At 42.8% G+C, this 22305-nt stretch overlaps 2 protein-coding genes across 6 annotated transcripts in view; one reads left to right on the forward strand and one right to left on the reverse strand.

Annotated features, from left to right (window-relative positions):
- Positions 1 to 9547, reverse strand: part of POLR3A (RNA polymerase III subunit A) — a 75943-nt gene extending 66396 nt beyond the window's left edge. For all 3 annotated transcript variants that reach the window (XR_006354771.1, XM_043983420.1, XM_043983419.1), the window contains exons 1-5: positions 9351 to 9547; positions 8043 to 8178; positions 7649 to 7786; positions 7341 to 7512; positions 432 to 586 (exon numbers count right to left, since the gene is read on the reverse strand). Coding sequence is in view for 2 of the 3 variants with exons in the window: in XM_043983420.1 (XP_043839355.1) it covers positions 432 to 586; positions 7341 to 7512; positions 7649 to 7786; positions 8043 to 8178; positions 9351 to 9394 (645 nt within the window). In the remaining variant the exon portion in view is untranslated. The remainder of the gene's footprint in view (positions 1 to 431; positions 587 to 7340; positions 7513 to 7648; positions 7787 to 8042; positions 8179 to 9350) is intronic.
- A 6139-nt stretch (positions 9548 to 15686) lies between these two features.
- RPS24 (ribosomal protein S24) lies at positions 15687 to 21976 on the forward strand. Of its 3 annotated transcripts, none has more exons than XM_043983423.1 (5): positions 15687 to 15773; positions 17727 to 17792; positions 17882 to 18091; positions 19116 to 19226; positions 21896 to 21976. In XM_043983423.1, exons 1-5 carry the CDS (start codon positions 15771 to 15773, stop codon positions 21902 to 21904), a joined length of 399 nt encoding a protein of 132 aa, XP_043839358.1. In that variant the 5' UTR covers positions 15687 to 15770; the 3' UTR covers positions 21905 to 21976. The 3 variants fall into 3 exon arrangements, with proteins under 3 accessions (XP_043839358.1, XP_043839357.1, XP_043839359.1); XM_043983422.1 differs by having other exon boundaries at positions 15730 to 15919; XM_043983424.1 differs by lacking the exon at positions 15687 to 15773 and adding an exon at positions 16814 to 16841.
- Positions 21977 to 22305: the final 329 nt, after the last annotated feature.

Below are 22305 nucleotides of genomic sequence, written 5' to 3' on the forward strand. Positions count from 1 at the left end.
GGGCAGGTATAAGGCAATGACAAAGCACTTTCCCGCTCTAGAGTAAAGCTCTTTATCTGTGAGGGAACTTTATTTTTTACTGTCAAAACTAGCAAATTATATGCCCCAAGGCAGGGTAGTTACAGTCATCTTATGTGGCATTCTCACCAGAAGAGGAACAGAACACAAAGGAAGTGAAAGCAGAAGCCCAAGGCAGGCAGGACAATTCCCAAGAGGGTCCAGCCTGGGATTTCATCAGTTTGAAGTCTAATCTCTCTGTTCTAGCCCCTTTGTTTTCAGCCTGTTCCCTGATGAATTATACTGAATATACTGCTCACGGAACAAATTCATTCGGTAGTTTTCACTTGCTGCCTGGATGACGCTGGGCCATCAACAGAAGTTCTCTGTGGTCACGACCACCAGGACGGTGCCATGTGTGTTCTTAGGCTCACCTGCGCTCTCCCTAGGAGGGGCTCTACTTCTTTGTTATGTTCAATGGCAGTTTCAAATGACTGAAGGAAACTGGACACAACAGGATCCACTACTTTTTTATTGGTCTTGTACTTCTCATGAATGATCTTCAACAAGCCACATTTCTTCACGGTACCTAAAAGATGAATTTTGGTTTTTAAAATGCTATTAAACACCACTTTTCTGGCTGACTGAACATGAACAATAAAGGTAAAATATAAAAACATCAGTGTTTTGATTACTAGAAGTCAAATCAGACTAAAGGCTACACTTTAAAATAGAGAAACCTTCAAGGATAAGTTAAGAATCTGAGTGGCTATGATACCAATCAGGGGCAGCTGGGTGGCACAATGGATAGAGCACCAGGCATGGAGTCGGGAAGACTCATCCTCCTGAGTTCAAACCCATCCTCAGACACCAGAAGTGGGACCCTGGGCAAGTCACTTCATCCTGTTTGCCTCAGTTTCTCATGTGTAAAATGAGCTGGAGAAGGAAATGGTAAACCGCTCCAGTATCTCTGATGAGAAAACCCCAATGAGGTCATGTAGAGCTGGACAGGATTGAAACGAATGAACAGTGTACTAATTCAGACAAACAATTTCACCTTAGGTGGCAAATAGGAAACTGATTAAAAGGGAACCTTCAGGGAAACACATTTAGCACCTGCATTCATGTGCAGATTTGCTTTCTTTTCTCACATTCTTTATCCAAATCAGTATAAAGCAGGTAAGCAGAAAAGCTCCAAACTCCAGGTGAAGCATCTATTTTTTCTCTTCCTTACTCCTTTTTAAATTCGGATTTTCACCTCCCTGTTTTATTATGCCTTAAAAAGGTAATAAATTCAACTTATATATTCAGAATTTTTATGTAAGAGATTGTGTAATGCCAATATACTCCTGTATTCTATATGACTCTAACCCCTTCCCAAAATGCTTTTTTAGATTTATTTTTTGTTTTTGATGAAAAATTGAAGATTGTAATTCAAAACTTGTATATAAAATGGCAAATGATTTCATATGATACAGGAATGAGCTGTGTGGCTTTCTGCTGCAACAGTGTATTTACCTTACACAAAATATAATAAAAACTGAAAACTTTCAGTAAAAAAAAAAAAAAAAAAGCTCCAAACTCCAAACCCAGCTGCAAAGATGAAGCCAGTGAGGCTTAGAACAGAAATAATGGAATCTTGGACTTCAAAGGGACAGCCACCCCTAAGTACTGACTGTCTCCTCTGGCACCGCCCCTCTTAGTGGTTATGCAGTCTCTGCTTGGGAACACCTACATTGAAGTGTTCACTATCAAGGCTGTATATTCCAAGGAAATGTTCTTCCTTTTACTCAGCCAAAATCTACTTTCCTGTCTTTTTACACCGTTAGTCCGTCTCTTCTCCATTGACACCGGTCAGTTTTTAAGTCTTTCACAGTGGTTTGAAATCCAGTCTTCATCAACAGAAAACTTACTGCCAGATGCCAGAGTGTACACTGAGATCCTGGCTGACTGTCACGGGGCGGGGGTGGGGGGTGGGGGGGTATCTAGAGGGGGTTCCCAACAGGTTCATTGTGATCTATGGCGAACTCTTCCAACCACACTGGACACTTCTCTGCCCACCCAAACAGGCGACTCATGCCTTTGTTTTCTGTCTGACCCCCAAGCCTAGAATGCTTTTCCTCCCTCTTCTGACCAGCTATATTATTACCCATCCTTTAAAAAATCTGATTTGGGAATGTGTCCTCCCCAGGTGGGGAAAGGTGCTGCTTCTCCAGACTTTACCAGTATCTTTTTCAAAATGAATGTGCTCTGGGGCAGCTAGATGGTGCAGTGGATAGAGCACCGGCCCTGGAGTCAGGAGGACCTGAGTTCAAATCCGGCCTCAGACACTTAACACTTACTAGCTGTGTGACCCTGGGCAAGTCACTTAACCCCAATTGCCTCACTAAAAAAAAAAAAAAAAGAATGTGCTCACCATGTAACCGAGTACTATTGCTGCCAATTAGTGATATCCCCCTCCTTAGCTATATACTTTTTTAGGGCATGGACTATATCTAATCTAAAAGTTCTACCTTCTCAGCAAGCAGCCCAGTCCACTACACACAGGAAGTATCAGGGGGTGCAGTGGACCGAAGACTAGTCCTGGAGCCAGGAAGACCTGGGTTCAAATCCCACCTTAGACACTTCCTTGCTCTATGACCTTGGGCAAGTCACTTAACTGCTTTGTTCCTCAGTTTCCTCATTTGTAAGAGGGAATAACAGGATGTACTTCCCAAGGCTATTGTGAGGATCAAATGAATTAATGTATGTAAACAACTTGGCAAACTTTAAAGTGCTATATAAATGCTAATTAGCGATCATCATCATCAATGTTCTGTATCTGAAGAAGGTTGCATGTCCAAAGGGGCAGGAAAGCAGGACTTAGGCTGAATGACAGTGAAGAAATTCTGCAGGCAAGCCAGAGGGACCGGGATTTGGAAAAGGAGTCAAGAGATTAAAAATGGGGAAGAATTTTTTGGAAAACTCTTGATAAAAGTGAAGGAAATGACTAGAGCTAAGGAGAAGGGATCAGGAGGGCTAAGCTCAAAGGAAGGGGAGAAAGCCAGAATAAAATCATTGTCTGCAGACCAAGGTGAGACAAGAAGATACTGTGACTTGAGGGGGAAGTTATCCATGGGCATCACTGCTGAGCAGTCTGGAAGTGAACATTTGGCAAAGACAATGACCCCTTGAGATCAGGAGCCTGATTTCTGGGTAACAGATTGGAAGAGACACAACAGACTCCAGAGCCAAGGCATAGCGTGCCTCGTTAACAAAGGCTGGTAGGGCAGCTAGGTGGCGCAGTGGATAGAGCACCGGCCCTGGATTCAGGAGTACCTGAGTTCAAATCTGGCCTCAGACACTTAACACTTACTAGCTGTGTGACCCTGGGCAAGTCACTTAACCCCAATTGCCTCACTAAAAAAAACAAAAACAAAAACAAAAAAAAACAAACAAAGGCTGGTGAAGATGTATCTGCTCGGGTCATGAAGAAAGGGGGAACTGAGTGAAACAATGACTACCTTTAGGAAAGTTGGAGATAGAAAGTTTATCACTTCCCCGCATGTTGCCAATAAAACCCAGCAGGAAGAGACAGAAAAGAGAAATTCCACTTAAAGTAACTACCGGATGTATAAAACACTTGAGGTTCTACCTACCAGGACACAGAGACTGAATGAACACAACAGCAGAACACTCTTCACTGAAATACACAGACCAAAGTCAATGAAAGAAATATCAACTGCTCACAGGTGGGCTGAGTCAACATAATAAAAATGACAATACAATCTAATGTTACTTATTCAGAGCCAAATCAAACTACCAAAAGAGAAAAAAATCTAAAGTTCATCTGGAGGAACAAAAGGTCAAGAATCTCAAGGGAAATAATGCTGGGGGGGGGGGGAGTGGGAAGGATGGGGGCCTAGCAGTACCAGATCTCAAACCATACTACAAAGCAGCAAGAAAGAAAAAAAAATGGTACTGATGAAGAAATATGGTTGACCAGGGGAACAACACAGAAATCAATGGCACAGAACCTTATTATTTGATAAAAAGATTCCAACTACCTGTGCAAGAGGGCACTATTTGACAAAAAACTGCTGGGAAAAGGGGAAAGCAGTTTGGCAGAAACAAGGTATACACCAACATGTCATACTTTCTATCAAAATAAAATGGATCTAAGTGGATAAATGACTTGGGCTGGGAGAGGGTGTGTGTGTGTGTGTGTGTGTGTGTGTGTGTGTGTGTGTGTGTGTGTGTGTGTGAGAGAGAGAGAGAGAGAGAGAGGTGTGGGGAGTGATGATAGTGAATTTTAAACATGTTAAGTAGAGCAAGGAAAGGATGGCCTTTTAGATTTGGGGAGAGAGGAAAAGTTCATGACCAAATAAAGGATAGAGAGGATCATAAAAGATAAATAAACAATTTTAATTACATAAATTTTTTTTTTTTTTAGTGAGGCAATTGGGGCCAAGTGACCTGCCCAGGGTCACACAGCTAGTAAGTGTTAAGTGTCTGAGGCCAGATTTGAACTCAGGTACTCCTGAATCCAGGGCCGGTGCTCTATCCACTGCACCACCTAGCTGCCCCCTACATAAAATTTTAAAATCTTTGCAGAAACACAACCAAAGTAGCTAAAATTAGATATGTTAACTGGGGGGAAAACTGGAAGCAAGTTTCTCCAATAAAGGTCTCATTCTAAGCTATATAAATGATACAAATTTATAAGAAACCATTCCCCAATTGATAAACAGCCAAAGGATATGAAGAGGCAGTTTTCTAAAGTAGTCCAAGCTATCTATAGCTAAATGGGGGGGGGGGGGGGGGCGGGGGGGCGGTGTCAAAACTTCTAATACTTGGAGAAATCAAGGCAACCAAGGGGTCTACCTGGCACCTACCAGATTAGCAAATATGACAAACAAGGAAAATGACAGACACTGGTGGGGCCTGTGAGAAAACAGGTACTTTTCTTTCTTTTTTTAAATTTTTTTTTTTGGACAGAGCAATGAGGGTTAAGTGACTTGCCCAGGGTCACACAGCTAATAAGTGTCAAGTGTCTGAGGCTGGATTTGAACTCAGGTTCTCCTGAATCCAGGGCCAGTGCTCTATCCACTGCGCCATCTAGCTGCCCCATGAGAAAACAGGAACTTTTACACATTGCTGGAAGAGCTGTAACCTGGGCCAGGAATACTGCTACTAGGTCCATCTCCCAAAGAGATCAAATAAAAGGACCCCTAAGTGCAAAAACATTTATAGCTTATTTTGTGGTGGCAAAGAATAGGTGTCCATCAAATGGGGGATGACAGAAGGAGTTGTGGAATAGGACTATATGGCATCTGGTCATGAAACATGACCATCCAATAAGAAATGATGAAGAGGCCACAGTTTCAGAGAAAACTGGGAAGACTCAGATGAACTGATGTGGAGTGAACAGAGCAATGTATACAGTAACAATAATAGCGTAAAGATACAGCTCTAAAACACATAATCACAACTGTAGAAGAAAGGTGCTACCCTCTTCCTTACACAAAGGTGACAGACTTAGGGCACAGATGCAGGCATGGACAATGTGAAAATCTGTTTTGCTAAATTCGGCATATTTGAAAATTTTGCCTTTTTCTTTTTCCAATTGGGGGTGGAGGGGCAGGAGTAAGAGAAAACAGTTTTTGTTGACTGAAAAAAAATAAGGAAAAGGAAGAAAACTGCCCACATATATCTACTAGCCTAGAAACCAGAGGGTAACTACCTTTTTTTTCCTTGTTAAGTATGATTAACTTTTATTTTTTTAATTAATTTATTTTTTTAGTGAGCCACTTGGGGTTAAGTGACTTGCCCAGGGTCACACAGCTAGTAAGTGTTAAGTGTCTGAGGCCGGATTTGAACTCAGGTACTCCTGACTCCAGGGCTGGTACTCTATCCACTGCGCCATCTAGCTGCCCCTACTTTTATTTTTTTTAACAGGTTTTTTTTTTTTGGTTAAGTATGATTAACTGTTTTTTTTTAACAAAGGGGGTTTTTTTTTGGGGGGGGGAGGGGGTAACTACCTTTTAAGAAGAAATTATGGGGGCAGCTAGGTGGCCCAGTGGATAGAGCACTGGCCCTGGATTCAGGAGGACCTGAGTTCAAATCCGGCCTCAGACCCTTGACACTTACTAGCTGTGTGACCCTGGGCAAGTCACTTAACCCCAACTGCCTCACAAAAAAAAAAAGAAGAAGAAGAAGAAGAAATGATGGAAATTTGGGCTAGATAACAATGCCCTTCCACTGATTCAGAACTAGTTGATGGCTAGGCCCAAAGAGTGAGTCAGTGCGAATTTGGAAGAAGTGTCCAGTACTATTGAACATTCTTTATGAAAGACTTGACTAACATCGCAGGTAATAAAATGATCCATTTTGCCAAGGACAGCAAGCTGATAAAGAAAGCTAAGACACAACATGAAAAAGTCAGGATTCACCAAGCTCTCATAAGCTAGAGCATAGGGTTGAAGGTAACAACATGAAAGGGAATAAGGATAAATGCCAATTCTCAAACTTGGGTTCAAAAGCTTGACTTCTCAAATTAAGGGAGAAATCTGAGGGAGGCATCTTAGCAGGCAGTTTTTCTGGGAAAGATCTGGGGTTTTTTGTGAACTGCAAGCTCCTTGTCAATCAGCAGTGTGCTGTGGCAATCAGAAAACCTGCCTTGATTTTGGGGTGTGTAAAGAGAAGCATGGTTTTGGTTTCCCATGTAAGAAGGTGATATCCCCTCCCCGTGCTGCCCTGGTCAAAGGACCTAGGAGTCTGAGGATCAGTTCGGGGTCCCAGCTGAAGACAGACAATAATTGAGGCTGGCCAGGAGGCCAAGCAGAATAATGATGAATCAAATGCATTCAAATGTGTGAGGGAAGCTCCTTCAAACTCTGAGATCTTGGGACAGTGTGATATTCTCTTGCACTATTTTATCAGCTGATATGGAAACTTTCGCTAGTCCATCTGTAACTCAGTGGCTGGGACCATGTTTCCCTCTCCACAGACCTTAGGAATGCCTAATAGAAGGGATGATTTGATGGTAACAGCCTCCTTTCTCCAGTATCCCCCAACCCAGCCAGCAACCTGTGCTTTCAGCACCCCACCCCAGGGGAGTGGGGGGGCACACAATCATCAGACTTTGAGGAAGCCCCAAATGGGTCTTGCTCAGGAAAATGGGAAAATGGTGGGGAATTCTGCATTTTCTCTTTGCTCCAATGAAGCTCCCAATTGCGGTTTGGGTTCTTGAAATTAAGGCTTAGGTTCTTTGGTCTTCATCCAAAACAAGCCATCCTTAAACATAAAACCTTATGATTCTAAGCAACAGGAGGCGAACACTATAATCAACACAGAACACTTACCATTAAAAGCTCCACAATGATGACAAGTGTTCTTTTTCTTGCATTTATCTGAGATTTTCTTTTTGAGCCCTCTTTTCTGTAGGTAAGTGAGCCCAGGCCTTTTTAGGTAATCTAAAAATTGTTTTCTTTCTTCCTGGGACAGCATAATGTGGCAGCAAGTTTTACAGATCATCTTTAAAAAATTAAAACAAAAGTAAATTTATTTAATAAAGAAAGGAATGTTATTTCCCCAAAAGATAAAACTATTCTTATGTAAAAAATTCCATCCTAGAGACCTTTGCCACCAAAAGTAACATACACTGATTTACCTGCAGAACACCTATAACAGCTTTGAAGTATCCCACATGAAAACACGGCAATTCCAAGTCAATGTATCCATAATGTCCCAAACATTCTGCTAAATTCTTCCCACACGTTTCACAAGGACGATCCTTCTCACTTGTACCCTTTGAATGAAAACATAAATACACATGAACCAATGGTGACAAGTAAAAAACAAATATGGCACAGGTCTCATGAGCTGGGAAATTCCTGGAGGATGGTCTAACAGCGGAATTCTCAACCACACAGAATGGACAGAAGTCTGCACCACAACTGTCATTCCCAGCAGGGACACCAAACACTGACCATTTTTCACAAGCAAATTGAGTCTCAGAGGACAGGCAAGGGGGTATATATACAGGGGTTGGGGAGTTGTCTTACCATCCTATGATCAAGAACTCCATAAAGCAGGGGAGAGTGGTGATTGTCCTGACTGTACAGGTTCTTACTAACAACCTGGATGTGAGCCTGCTGGCGCATTTCTTCAGGTGACTTCATCCCAAAACAAATGTGGCTTCTAAAATAGAGTGGAGATGAGAAATTATATTAGAATCAGTTGCCAATCCACTCCCCTGCCAAAAAAAACCCCACCACATGCTTTCTTGGGATTGAACACTCAAATTCCTTTTGGTTCAGGAGACTTAAAAAAAGTGAAATGACAATTATATTTTCAATGTGACAGATACTAGTAAAAAGACATTCCTACATAATTCTCTCACAAGAAACAAATGTCACTCAAAAATGCCACTTGATCAAGGCAACTGACTTACATGGTTAAAACAAGCCCCAAGGAATCCACAGAAACAGATGCTTCTGTCTATAAACAGTAATTTGATGGGGCTTTATGAAATCCTTAGTTCAATATTGCAATCTACAATAGTTAATGGTGTGGGCAACTATCTTATCTTTAAAAACAAACAAACAAAAAACTTTTAACAATAGCTTCAATCATCTTAATAGTGAAAGCAGATTCCCAAAAGTATTTAGCGCGGAGGGCCAAAGTACCAGGCCTGTGATAAGCAGCTTTTTCGCCTGAGTGCCTGCGCCCCTGTCAGGCCTTAGCCTATAAGCCATCCCAGCCATTCCCTCTCTCACGTCTTGTGTCCGAGCCAAGCAAGACCAGTCGTGGTCACCGACTCTCCCAGTTTTCTAGCATTTTATGTGTCTGCAGGTGGGGTCCCGAGGGGAGGGGGGTCCCTAGGGAGGACAAATCCTTGTCACAGGAAGTGCCTAATAAACGGCGCTGGTTGATTGACAACAGCCCCAATGCGTTGGGTGCAATTGTTACTATCAGCTCCAGAGAAAGGGCAGAGAAAGGGGCTCGCCCAGAGTCCCAGTAGCCAGCGAGTGTCTGAAGCAGGATTCGAACTCAGGTTTTCTATCCCCCCCCTGAGCCGCCAAGCGGACGGGACGACAGCTCCCAGAGTAAAGGGGACGGGGGGATGACAACATGCCCATGCTGGGAGGGGAGGGGTACACTTCCTCTGGGCCTCAGCGTCCTTAGTCTGCAGCCCACCCACTCGGCGTCTAAGCGCTTCGGGTAGCGGTGCGGAAAGTGCTCCGGGGGCCGCCCCAACAGCGCCGCAGGAAAAGGAGTGCTTGTTAATGACGAAACTCAGGGAGCCCCCGCCCTCCATCCCATGACCTCTCACCCCCCCCCCCCCACTAACCCCTCTACCCCCTGCTCACATTTTCTTGGCCACATCCGTTTCGCGGAACTGCTCCTTCACCATGGTGGCGGCTGCGGGGCGGCTGCACCCGGAGACTCCTGGGACTGAGGCTAAGGCCGCGGGGCCGGGGATGAGGGGAGAGGGCGGGTCGGGCCGCACGAGGGGACCCGGCTCGGGAACCTCGCTGGCGCCGTCGCCGCCGACCCAGCTCGGCTTCCGTAGCGACGGCCTGACGGCTGGTTCCTCTTCCGGCAACCGAGCGAGAGGAGAGGCAAGAGCGCACACCCGCCTCCTACAGCGCCATCTCGTGGCGCCTCCGGGGCAGTGCAGCCACGCCGCGCCCCGGTTCTCCAGGCTATTCTCCCTCAAAGTGGAAACCATCCAACCCAACCTACGTAATCCAATCAAGGTGTGTTAAATGCCTGCTGTGTGCCAGGCACAGCCACATTAATTCAATGAAAGACAACCCCTGCCCTCAAGGAGCTTACAGTCTAATGGGGAGACGCACAAAAGGAGGCAGGAAAGGGGGGCGGGGGGACATCAGAGGGAGCATCGTGTTCCATGGAGTTGAAACCAGGCAGAACAGCAGATGCAAACCCACAGATCCAGCGATGAGGACGGAGATGGAGATAATGGGCTATTAGTGTACATTTGGGTACACTATGTATGTAACATCAATGAATGAATAAATGAACGAAGCACTTATTAAGCACTGACTGTGTGCAAAGCACTGCGGCTAGAATAGAAACGGGGGACAGTCCCTGCTCTCAAGGGGCTCCCTTCCCTGTTGTAGCTGGAAGTCAGATGAGGGTGCGGCAGTCGATCAGATGGGAATGCCTTTTCTTTAATGCCATCTCCACTGAGAAAATTAGTCGGCTTCTGGTTTTGAACCAGGGACTAGGACAGGGCCAAGGACTTTGGTGGTCAGAGCTTTCTTTGCTGGGGCTTCGTGAGCTGTGGCTGCAACACTTGGAGGAACAGTAGCGGAGATGCAGCCGGGATTCCTTCCCAGGGTGATGCCTCAAGGCTGGAATGGTCATTGCTGAGGCTTTTGGGTTCAGGGTCCAGGACTGTCTCCATTGGGGTCTGAGGAGATCAAGGGGGTGGCCGTTTGATTTGTCCAGCAGATCTGGGTGCCTTGCTGCTTCCTTGTTCCTGTCCTGTCTAGTTGTTTCGTAGTTGGGGGAGAGGGGATGGATGCCCCTTTTCCGATAGTTTTCTTCCTGAATGATGACTGGTCTGGAAGCAGCCCCAGTGATCTTGATCGGGCTGCCCCTGTGAGTAGCAGTTGGTCAGTTATCTCTTCAGAGGTTCCTGATTTACCCATGCTCATACAACTGCATTCCCAGGGAGGATCTGAACGGAGGTCTCATAGACACCAACCCTCTCCTCCTATGCATCCTAATAAAGGGAAAATGTGACAAATCAAAAGGCCCATGGGGAAGACTCATGAAGTGATGAACAGAAACAGTAGAATAATGGGCACCCTGACTACCTACCGCTAAGGAAATAATAAATGTAACCCCCAATCCAGAAAAATATGAAAAAGGAAAACAACTCAGAAGGAAACACAAAAGCAAACAAAATTTGTTTTTGTATGGGTCAATGATATAAGATAATATATGTAAAATGCTTTGTAAATCTAAACCTGCCATGTAAATATTAGCTATTATTATCTTTTCAAAGTCAAAATACCCTGGTTTTTCTTTTTTTACAAACTGTAAATAACAGAAGTTTGCCCTCTCAAATATTCTTGTGTATTTGATGGCTATTGATAATGCCTGACCCCCAGCAAGGCTAAATAAATGCTCTAATCTAATCTAATATGTATATTAATTTTGCAAAGCACTTTATTTTCTTTGCTGTGGTAACAATAGGTATTATTATGCCATTTTCCAGATAATATAGCAGGCTCATCATTAAACATTTGTTATCTCTTTGATACACATGGACCAATCAACTTATTGACTGATTATGTTGATAAAACAGGTTAGAGACACGCCAAGAAAGGGCTGAGGTGGGACCTAGATCTTCCACATGCCAAGTCCAACCCTCTTTCCACCATATCAATCTTCTTGTGGCATATTATTATCTAGAATAAAAGGGGAAAAAAGACAAAAAAACATGAAGAAGGCTCCACCAGACTCCAGTAGGAAATCAGGATTCTGGGAGGCTAGAATGTGAATTAGAATGAAAAGTCTTCATTGGTATCTTCATCATGAAAATGAGGGGTTTCTGGTCTACTGGGTGAGTCCTCTTGGAATAGCTTTTCAACTAAGGTCTTGTGTGTCTTTGAGTCCCAGACAGAGAAGCCAAGGGGCATGTGATGGGCTAAGTACACCCAACAAGGTAAGATCTATAAAGTGAATTTTAAAAGATGGATTTTTAAAAAGAGCTCTTTTTGGTTGGCTTGTTGTTTCCTAAATTTCACGGTTCCCCCCCAACCCCCAGTTCTGTGTGAGCTTTGAGGGCAGACCACCCACCTGTGCTGAATAGAGGGAGCAGGGTAAAAAAGAGGAGGGATGTCTGAACTGGGAGTCTGACTTGCTCTTATAGTCACACTCATTTGGTATGTGTAATTCAATTCAATTCAGTTCAGTTTAATTCAATAAAGATAGGTCCAAAGATATAAGGTCAAAAAAATGGAACAGCTTCTGCCATCAAGGAGTTAACACAATCCAATCCAACTCAATTCAATAATTAATTAAGCCCCTACTATGTGCCAAGCATGGTGTTAAATGCTGGGGATACAAAAAGAAGCAAAAGACAGTCCTTGCCCTCAAGGAGTATAATTCATTTCTAACTCCACTGAGATGGATCTAAGGAGAACATAAATAAGTAAATACAAAGTAATTTTAAGAGAATGCTCCCATATAGCAGTTCTTCAATCTCTCTAAGCCTTAATTTCTTCATCTGCAAAATGGAGGGAATAATCCTCATTTTTTTTTAAATAAAAGAAGTATGAAATGTGGAGTGTGATGGAGAATCAATAATAATAACATTTACAAAGCATTTTTGAATTTAAAAAGCCCCCTATACACACATTTCATTTGAGCCTCACACCAACTCAGAGGAAATAGGAGTCCCATTTTACAGATGAGGAAACTAAAGGCCAAAGAAGTACTGCTTTCCCCTTTGTGTGTCTTGTTTTCCCCATTAGAATTCTGGCTCCTTGGAGGCATTGACTATCTTAATAAATATGTTTAATAAATGTTCTAATTATACTTGTTATTTTACTCCTCCTAGGCCTCAGTTTCCTCATCAGTAAAATCAGGGGGAACTGGATAATAATAATAACAATAACAACAACTAGCATTTATAGAAGTGTATAAGGTTTGCAAAGTACATTAAAAGTTAGCTCATTTGGGGGGGCAGCTAGGTGGTGCAGTGGATAGAGCACCTGCCCTGGAGTCAGGAGGACCTGAGTTCAAATCCGGCCTCAGACACTTAGCACTTACTAGCTGTGTGACCCTGGGCAAGTCACTTAACCCCAATTGCCCCACAAAAAAAAAGTTATCTCATTTGAACCCTATGATGCAGGTGCTATTATTATTCCCATTTTACAAATAAGAAAATCGAGAGAGAGAGAGAGAGAGAGAGAGAGAGAGAGAGAGAGAGAGAGAGAGAGAGAGAGAGATTAAGTGACTTGCCCAGAGTCACACAGCTAGTAAGTGTCTGAGGTGATATTTGAACTCAGGTCCTTCTGTCTCCAGGGCCAGTGCTCTATTCGTTGCACCACCTAGCTGCAGCACCTCCTACTTCTTAGGATTGTTTTGAGGAAAGTGCTTTGTAAGCCTCAAAATGTCAAGTTAAAAAACAAAGAAAAATAAGGTGAAAAAAAAGTATACTTCAATCTTTCTCTGGAGGTGGATAGCATTTTTCATCATGGCTTCTTTGGAATTGTCTTGGATCATTGTATTGATCAGAGTAGCTAAGTCTTTCACAGTTGCTTATTGTTACAATATTGCTGTTACTGTGTTAAATGTTTTGCTCATTTTACTTTGTATCAGTTCATGTAAGTCTTCCCTGGTTTTTCTAAAACCAATCCCTTCATCTTTTCTTGAAGCACAGTAGCATTCCATCACGATTATATACCACAACTTGTTCAGCCAGTTCCCAGTTGATAGGCATCCCAACAATTTCCAATTCTTTGCCACCACAAAAAGAGTTCTAGAAAATTTTTGTACATATGGTCTTTTTCCTTTTTCCAGTGTTTGTTTCAAACCTTTTTTTTTCCCTTTAGGCACCAATTTCATCAATTCCAACCCCACCCTTTCACTTTGCCTTTTATGTTTCATTTTACTTTAATTTTAGATGAACAAGAATTTATTTTCTCCTTTTAATTGAAAAGGAAAAAAAGAAAAGCAAAAATCTTATAGCATGTACAGTGAAGCAAAACAAATTTTCATAATGTCCACATCCAAAAACATAGAGCTCATGCTAACTTTTAAATCTGATTTACACATGCAAAGCAGAACTCATTATCTCTTTCTAAAAACTGAACCAAGGGCAGCTAGGTGGTGCAGTGGATAGAGCACCGGCCCTGGATTTAGAAGGACATGAGTTCAAATTTGGCCTCAGACACTTAAAACACTTACTAGCTGTGTGGCCCTGGGCAAATCACTTAACCCCAATTGCCTCACCAAAAAACCCCCAAAAAACTGAACCAAACCTTCTGAATGTCCCTATTTCTTTTTTTTTTTCCTTCAGGGGCAATGAGGGTTAAGTGACTTGCCCAGGGTCACACAGCTAGTAAGGGTCAAGTGTCTGAGGTTGGATTTTAAATCAGGTCCTTCTGAATCCAGGGCTGGTGCTTTATCCACTGGCACCTGGCTGCCCTGAACGTCCCTATTTCTGTTTTTTTTTTTTTGTTTGTTTGTTTTTTTCAGGGCAATGGGGGTTAAGTGACTTGCCCAGGGTCACATAGCTAGTAAGTGTCAAGTGTCTGAGGCCGGATTTGAACTCAGGTACTCCTGAATCCAGGGCCGGTGCTTTATCCACTGCGCCACCTAGCCACCCCGATGTCCCTATTTCTACTGAAATGCACTGCCATCCTTCTAGTCAGGTAAGTCTTCAACCCCAGTCATCCATGACTCTTCTCTCTCCTGTATCTTACCTATCCACTCTTCCAAGACTTGTTCCTTCTACCTTCCATGTTCCCTCTATCGTCCTTTCCCCTCTATCCACTCTGATGGTTGCCACCCCAGTTCAGGACCTCTTCACTTCTTACCTGACCTATTGCAGTAGCTTCCTTATTAGTCTGTCTCAAGTTTCTCTTCTTTACAATCCACCCTCCGCAAAAAGCTGACAAAGTGCTAGTCCTAAAGCCCAGTTCTGAACATGTCCTATTTCTGCTCAATAAAAAAGAGTGACTCCCTATTACTTCTAGGGTCAAATGAGAATTTCTTGCTTTGCTCACCTCTACACCCTTAAAAATCCGGGTATAGTAGCTTACTCCAACACTTCATCTCCCACCTCTATGCTTTTGCATTGGCGGGTACCCCCATGCTCAGAATGCTCTCTCCTTTCCACTCTGCCTTAGTCTCCCTGAGTCAAGACTCAATTGGGATTTTCCATTTCCTGAAGGTTTTTCCTGGTTCCCCCCAAGTGCTTTCTTTTCTTTCTTTCTTTTTTTTTTTTTGGTGAGGCAATTGGGGTTAAGTGACTTGCCCAGGGTCACACAGCTAGTAAGTGTTGTCTGAGGCTGGATTTGAACTCAGGACCTCCTGACTCCAGGGCCGGTGCTCTATCCACTGCGCCATCTAGCTCCATCCCTCCCCACCAAGTGCTTTCTAAGATTACCTACCATCTCTGCATAAATCTGGGCTGCAGTTAGTTATTTACATGCTTGCCTTCCCTATTACAATACAAGCTCCCTCAGGCAGATTCAACATTTTCCTTTTCTTTGAATTCTGGGACATAATAACCCTTTTAATGATACATTCATAATAAATGCTTTTTGATTGCTGAATGACTGGCATAGACTACGCACATCAATCCCAAATTCAGAATCTATCCAGCAGGTAAATGACACACAAGGATATAGGAATATGCATGAACTGCAGAGCTTCCACGTGGTTAGGTACAAAGGAACCCGAGCTCACCGGGATGAAGGAGGCGGAGCCTTTGGCTTTTTCAGTCAGGCTATGTCCCGGGCAGCTTCAGCACCTGGGACCCTCGCCTTCCCCCGGCTCCATAAAGCCAGGAAGTGTTCTCTTAGTTTGGCCACAGGAATGAAAAGGATACTGCCCTCGTTGGGGTTCAAAGAAGGAGATGGAGGGCTGCCTTTTGCCTTTTTCAATCAGGCAGTCTTGTGGGTAGCTCCCAAAGTCCAAGACCCTCCCCTTCCGGTAGGGTCCTCGAGGGAGGTCTGATATGATTGGCTGGTGCCTCTCGCGGCCCTTTCCCTCTCCTGCTGCTTGAGGAGCCGGCCGCCACCATGGTGAGTCCTCTTGGGGTCTAGACGCCATCCGTCTCGCATCTGCGCCATCCTTCGGCTCGGCTCTCGACTCTCCTCTCAGCCCGTCTCCTGGAGGCCTCTTATCCGCTCCGATGTTGAAACTAGCCGGGAACCGCGCTCCAAGAGCGGCGAGTTGTGGGCAGAAGGGGCACGGGGCCGGGCCGGGCTGGTTTGGGGCCTGCGGGAGCGGGAGGGGAGGGATGGGCAAGGGAGGCTGGGGCTCGGGCCTAGTCTGCGGACGGCGCCAGCCGTGTGCTGCCACCTTCCTTCGCCTCGGTGGTCACGTCCGCGAAATGGGGACAGCCCCGGCCTTCGTGGGGCGGTGGGAGCGTGGCGGCGCGGCAGAGATAGGGATCACCTGCCAAAATGGCAGTTTTAATTAGGCGCTTCGTGGGGGGAAGCCCCCCAGCCGAGCTGTCGGGCCCCGGGGGTGTCCCGGGGACAAAACACCCATGCCACATCCTGACCCTCATGTAGAGACGGAGCGCCACCTCGCAGGCTAATGGGGAGCCTGACGGGAATTCACTCGTGTCCGGGTCTTCTTTGAATTCCTAGTCGCGTCATTAGACTCCCCTTATTCCTTAGTTGCTCGACACATGAAGCACCCCCTTCCCCCTTGGTGCCTGCGCTTGTCATAAGGGATTAAGTTGTGGGGGAAACGTTCAGCTTCCCAGCAGAGGGGGACCCACGGGGAGGCGGAAGTCCTCAGCTCGAGGCTGCTGAGCTCTCTCTCTCTCTCTCTCTCTCTCTCTCTCTCTCTCTCTCTCTCTCTCTCTCTCTCTCTCTCTCTCACACACACACACACACACCCCAGCAGGCTCCCTTAGTGGCCCGCCCCCCCCCCCCCCGCCCCAGGAAATTGAGGACAAGGGAGGTTTTTACCAGAATCGGAATTTTAAGTTGGAAGCGACCCCAGGACCCAAACGGAACTTGAACTCGACCCCAAAATGAAATCAGTTCTTATTTCGTTATACTGTCTATTATTACTCTTCCTAGACTGTAAACGTTTCTCCCTTTTGTATCCTTAGTGCCTAGCATAGAGCTTTGGAGGTAAGTCGCCCTAAGCCATGAAATCTGTTGGCTAGACGTTTTGCACTTATTTTAAACTGCGTGCTGCTGTGAGAATAGTGTTTGGAAGCCAGTGTCTTGAAACCTGAAGAAATTAGCCTACTTTGATTTATTCAGTTTTTGCTACTGTACTTAGGTGCAAATCTAGGTGTTTTTTTTTTCTTTGTAAATTTTTACTGTTTTGTTTTTATGTCACCTATATTCTGTCCTGTATCCTTCTTTCCCTCCCTCCTAGATAGCTAGCCTTTAGAAAATAACCCCAAAAAACCAACCATCTACTGATAGGATCTAATGATTTAGATTATGTTGAATTTGATACATTTCCCCAAAGTCTTGAATGTTAGAGGCTTATTGGGGTCAAGGTAGAGAGCCCCACAATTTTAAGATTATGAAGAAATGTGTTGCAAAAGCCCTGACAGCACCCAAGATAACATGGCAGCTTGAATTGCCCCCCCCCCCCCCCCCCAAATTGGCTTGATGCTCCCAAGTCTGAGACTGACCACACCGAAGTTGTAGCTTCCATTGAAATGATACTTTAGGACAATTTCCACTTAGAATAACTGTAGTCTGAAAGGAAAATGCTAGAGGCTGGGCTGCACAACAACCAAGACATGATGCAGATTATTTTTATTTTGCTGTGTGATTTGGATGTGGGGAAACTTCCTCTGTCCATGTAGCTCTTACCTTTGTAGTGCTAGAGAGTTGTCTGGGCCCTTGAGAGGCTAATTGACTTAACCTACAGCACACAGCCAGCATGTCCGCCTATGTGTCAGGCTGGACTTGAGCTTAGGTCTTCTTGACTTTGAAATCTTGATTATGCCAGGCTGCCTTCCTTAATCTTTCTTATTGTCCAAATTACATTTGCAGAATGACACTGTAACCATCAGAACCAGGAAGTTCATGACAAACAGACTTCTTCAGCGTAAACAGATGGTAAGAATATTGGTCAGATTTATTTTTTTTATCTTAATTGATTATGTTATACTTTATTATATGAATGCAAAATTATAATTTTTTTTTAGGTTATAGATGTCCTTCATCCTGGAAAGGCCACAGTGCCCAAGACTGAAATTCGAGAAAAACTGGCCAAGATGTACAAGACAACTCCAGATGTCATTTTTGTCTTTGGATTCAGAACCCATTTTGGTGGTGGCAAAACAACAGGCTTTGGCATGATTTATGATTCCCTTGATTATGCAAAGAAAAATGAACCAAAGCACAGACTTGCAAGGGTAGGTATCTTGTGATTATTAAGGCAGTGAAGCAGCACAGATTTGAACCATACAAAGAAGTGGCCTTTTTGGTAAAGGCAAACTCCTCTCTATGCACAGGTGATCCCATCCCATCCTGTGTTCTCTAGCAGATTATTCCTTCTTTCATTCCAACTCACTCATCTTCAGTCTTTCCCTGTTTATTGGTTGCTTCCTTTCTGCCCACAAATATGCCTGTCTCCTTTACCCTCGAAGAAATTCTTTCACCCATCTATCCTCACTATATTAAATTCTCCCTTCTCCATTTGTGGCTAAAGAAGGCGATATGCAGTTCAGTACCTCCTTCCTTCTCATTTAGCTCTATAGACTGACTTCCCACCTTTTCATTCAACTAAAACTTTTCGATAAAGTTACTTTTTCCCAACTGCATTTTGACTGTCTATCCTGTGCCTGGAATTCCTCATTTGTGTCTCCTGGGCTTCCTTCAAGTTTAAGCTAAAATCCTTCTGCAACAAGTTCCTTAATGCCAGTGTCTTCTTTCTGAGGTTGCCTCTCCTTTACACTCTGTGTGTTTTGTATGCTCATATGCATGTTGTTTATCCCCCTCAATTGGGTCCCTTTAGGGCAAGGCTTTTCACAGTACCTGAAGTAATGCTTATTGGCCTCTTTGGAGACAAGAAAATACTTGTGAGATAAATAAAATGGCAAATGGTGAAACAAGAGTAGTTCGATAATTTGACCCTTAAAATAGGTTTTGTCTCCCAAGGAAAATAATGAGATTTTTGAAACAAAATTTTCTGCTTTTGCAGACTACTGGGATTATGTTTTCCTTCGAGGATTGTCAGATTCTTTCTGATTTTAAAAGCAGGACATTCATGCATTCATTCCACAAAAATAAAGCGTATGATAAGAGTTCCAGGTCCTATGGGCCTGGGACCCCAGTTATGGGATCAGAGCTTCTTTAAGGAGCTTTCTGTTAGTAGTAGCTGGCTTGGTATTATGGGATGGCATATTCATTTGAATATTGAATCGCTCCCCCTTTTAGCATGGCCTGTATGAGAAGAAAAAGACGTCAAGAAAGCAGCGAAAGGAACGCAAGAACAGAATGAAGAAAGTCAGGGGTACCGCAAAGGCAAATGTTGGTGCTGGCAAAAAGGTATAGTATATTGAGGGAAGAACCTCAATGTAAATAAATGCAACATAAAATTGAATTGATAGAAGAGAAGGGTTTTTCTGTTGAATAACCTTTCTTAATATTTTCTCTCTACTTTTTCTGGATAACAGAAGGTAATATTTTAAGTAGCTTACAGTAGAATGCCATATGGTAGTTTAGCTTTGCCACATTATAAATTGGTTTGGATTTCACATTGATTCACTTATACTGATCCTAGTTTTGCAGAAATTGGAATCAAAAACCCCCCTCATTTAGGGTTCTGTTTTTTCATTCATCATCAAGGGTAAGGAGCATATGTTCTTCAGGTTTTTAAAACTGCTGCTGTCTGCCCAAGGAACAATATATTTGAATCAGCGTGTGATGCATACCTCCTTAGAGGGCTGGAGAAGTAGTTCTATTAAGTTTGCTGTGTTACTTTCCAGTCCCCAACAAATCATGTTTATTGCTGGTAGCATTATAATAGCATTATGCAAAGCAGCTTAGAGTTTGAATGACATTAAGATGGTGGGTTGTTAATTGGTTAAACAAGTGCTTCTTCCACATATAGTCGTAACCTTTTCTTTTGCCTTTCTTCCATACTTTCTTGGATTTCTTGTTCATCAGAAATGAAGTGTCTAGCAGGTACTGAGTTTGAACACAGCGTGATGATTGTAGAGACTGCATCACACTCACGTTTTATTTCTTGCTTTGCATGTCTGCTTTGGACTTTGAAGTTGTATGGTATTCTGTGGTACAGAATATCATGCTTTTTTAGAACAAGGACAGTTAATGACCAAAGAAGTAGAAACTGATCATCTTTGTTCCTGAAATGCATGTTATGTTGTGGTTGACCCAGGGGTGGTGCCTCAAAATAAGGCATCTATTTACCTTGCACTTGAGGAAAAGTTTTAAGTAGCCCACCATGAAGAAAATGTACAGTGACCACTTTGAGTGGTCATTTTCCAAATGGAAAAACAAATTCTGTCAGACTTAAAGACCTTTTTTGTATTCCATACCAACCTTTTTAATTTCTAGTATCTGTTGTGAAGAGATACAGGTTTGGTTTTTTTTGTTTTGTTTTGTTTTGTTTTTTTTTTGGTGGGGCAGTGGGAGTTAAGTGACTTGCCCAGGGTCACACAGCTAGTAAGTGTTGTGTCTGAGGCCAGATTTGAACTCAGGAACTCCTGAATCCAGGGCTGGTGCTTTATTTACTGTGCCACCTAGCCGCTCCGATACAGGTGTTTTTTAAGTTGTTTTGACTTCAGTACAAACTGGAGTTTTCCAACTTTAGTCATTGATAAAATTAAAAATCCCATGAATTCATCCCTTTAACATTAAAAAATGCCTTTGTGCTTATTTTCTTAGTGATATCGCTAAGAATAAGCATGTTGAATTATGGGTTCCCAGTGCTTCATTTGCTTCAAGACTGTTAAAAGCTGTCCCAACAGGGTCCAGGAATGAAAAAAAGATTTGTTAAAATTTGCCCTTTGACATGAGATTGAAGGACATTTAATACACTTTCTTTTTCCCTATTCAGATTTCTAGCTTGAAAGTCTCAATTGCTAACATTTTATTTTGTACATGTTAGTTGATAGCCTGTATGTATGCTATCTGTGTCTAATTATCCAGCTGTATTCATTGATAGGAAAAGTCAGAATGATCATTTCTAAGATCAGCCACAACTAGTAACATTAACAATTTATGGGAACTTAGTATAAAAGACTGTTGGAAGTACCTATACAAATTGTTGTTTCCAGCCAATTGTCAAAAGTAGTTGTAAATTTTAACTTGAGCAGCTAAATTCTGTTTTTGCTATTTTTTTCCTCTAGGTATGTCAATTAAAATTCTTTGAAAGGAAATTGATTGCATGAGAATTTAACCTTGAACTCCAAGTTCAATGTTCTATAATTTATCATGCTGGTTCTCAAGTCAGTTTATATTGTTGACTATAGAAGGTTCCTTTGAGTACTTGGGACTTGGTTTGTCTAAACCAGGAGTGGATTTAGTAGTCCAGATGTTATACAGTTCCTAGGTATAATGAATGAATTTATCAATCACTAGTCACCCTGTTTTCTTGGAATCCAGTCGTGATTGGGACTATCTTCCCACAAGTGGTAAGATTAAAATCATTGTCTAGAAATGATTACTTAACTGTGACTTGAGTACTGTGAAAAGCTGGAGAAAGCTATAAGGTATTTGATTGCATGCACTTACATGCAGATCATTTTACCTTTCAAGTTTGAAAGTAACTATTAATGACACTTTTCTTTATCTTTCCCCCTCCTGCTGCCACTGATTCAGTGAGCTGGAGATTTCATAACAGGTATAATTCAAGCTTTTTGTTTAGATGAGCAGTCTTTTTAGTTGTATGCCAGTTTAGAGAAGCATGTGCATTAGGAAGTGAATGTAGAAATGTTCTATAAAGAGCCTTGATAGCATCTTAACACCCGAAACTAAACTTTTTGTAGTTTATTTCTTATTATATAAACCATAGGCTGGAACTTACTAAAATTAACATTCATTTAACTTGTTATATTGTTATATTGAACATTGACCAAAATAACCAGGTTCTTCATATACTAATACATGTTTTTGCATGGATATTTGATTTGTTAATTGTCAACTTGAAATCTTAGTAACTGACTTTAGTATATTTTATTTTTTATTTACAGAAGGAATAAAAGGCACTATGGAGGATGTTTATCCATGAAGATGTTTTTTCATCAGAGCATAAATAAACTATGTAAAAACTTCTAAAGTCTTCAATGAATTTTGTATGATAACTTGAAATTAGGTAGATGATGCCATAGATAAGAGCACTGGGCTTGGAATTAACAAGGCTCATTTTCCTGAGTTCAAATCCAGCGTCAAGACACTTAATAAACTAAGCTGTGTGACCCTGGGTAAGTCACCTGGCCCCAACCTTCCTCATCTATAAAATTGAGTTGGAGAAGGAAATGGCAAACTACTCTAGTACCTTTGCCAAGACGCCGACGCCCCGCCCCCCCCCTGCAAAAAAAGTCATGAAGAGTTAAACACAACTGAAACTACTCAACGAGGTAGAATTTTGATAGGCTAATAC

This window comes from Dromiciops gliroides, chromosome 2 (assembly GCF_019393635.1).
Source record: "Dromiciops gliroides isolate mDroGli1 chromosome 2, mDroGli1.pri, whole genome shotgun sequence".
Lineage (NCBI taxonomy): Eukaryota > Metazoa > Chordata > Mammalia > Microbiotheria > Microbiotheriidae > Dromiciops > Dromiciops gliroides.

Coding starts and splice junctions, on each gene's coding strand:
- RPS24 (XM_043983422.1), top strand. CDS start 15,884: ATGTTGAAACTAGCCGGGAACCGCGCTCCAAGAGCG. Junction 15,920..17,726: donor GGAACCGCGCTCCAAGAGCG/GCGAGTTGTGGG, acceptor TTACATTTGCAG/AATGACACTGTAACCATCAG. Junction 18,092..19,115: donor CAAAGCACAGACTTGCAAGG/GTAGGTATCTTG, acceptor TCCCCCTTTTAG/CATGGCCTGTATGAGAAGAA.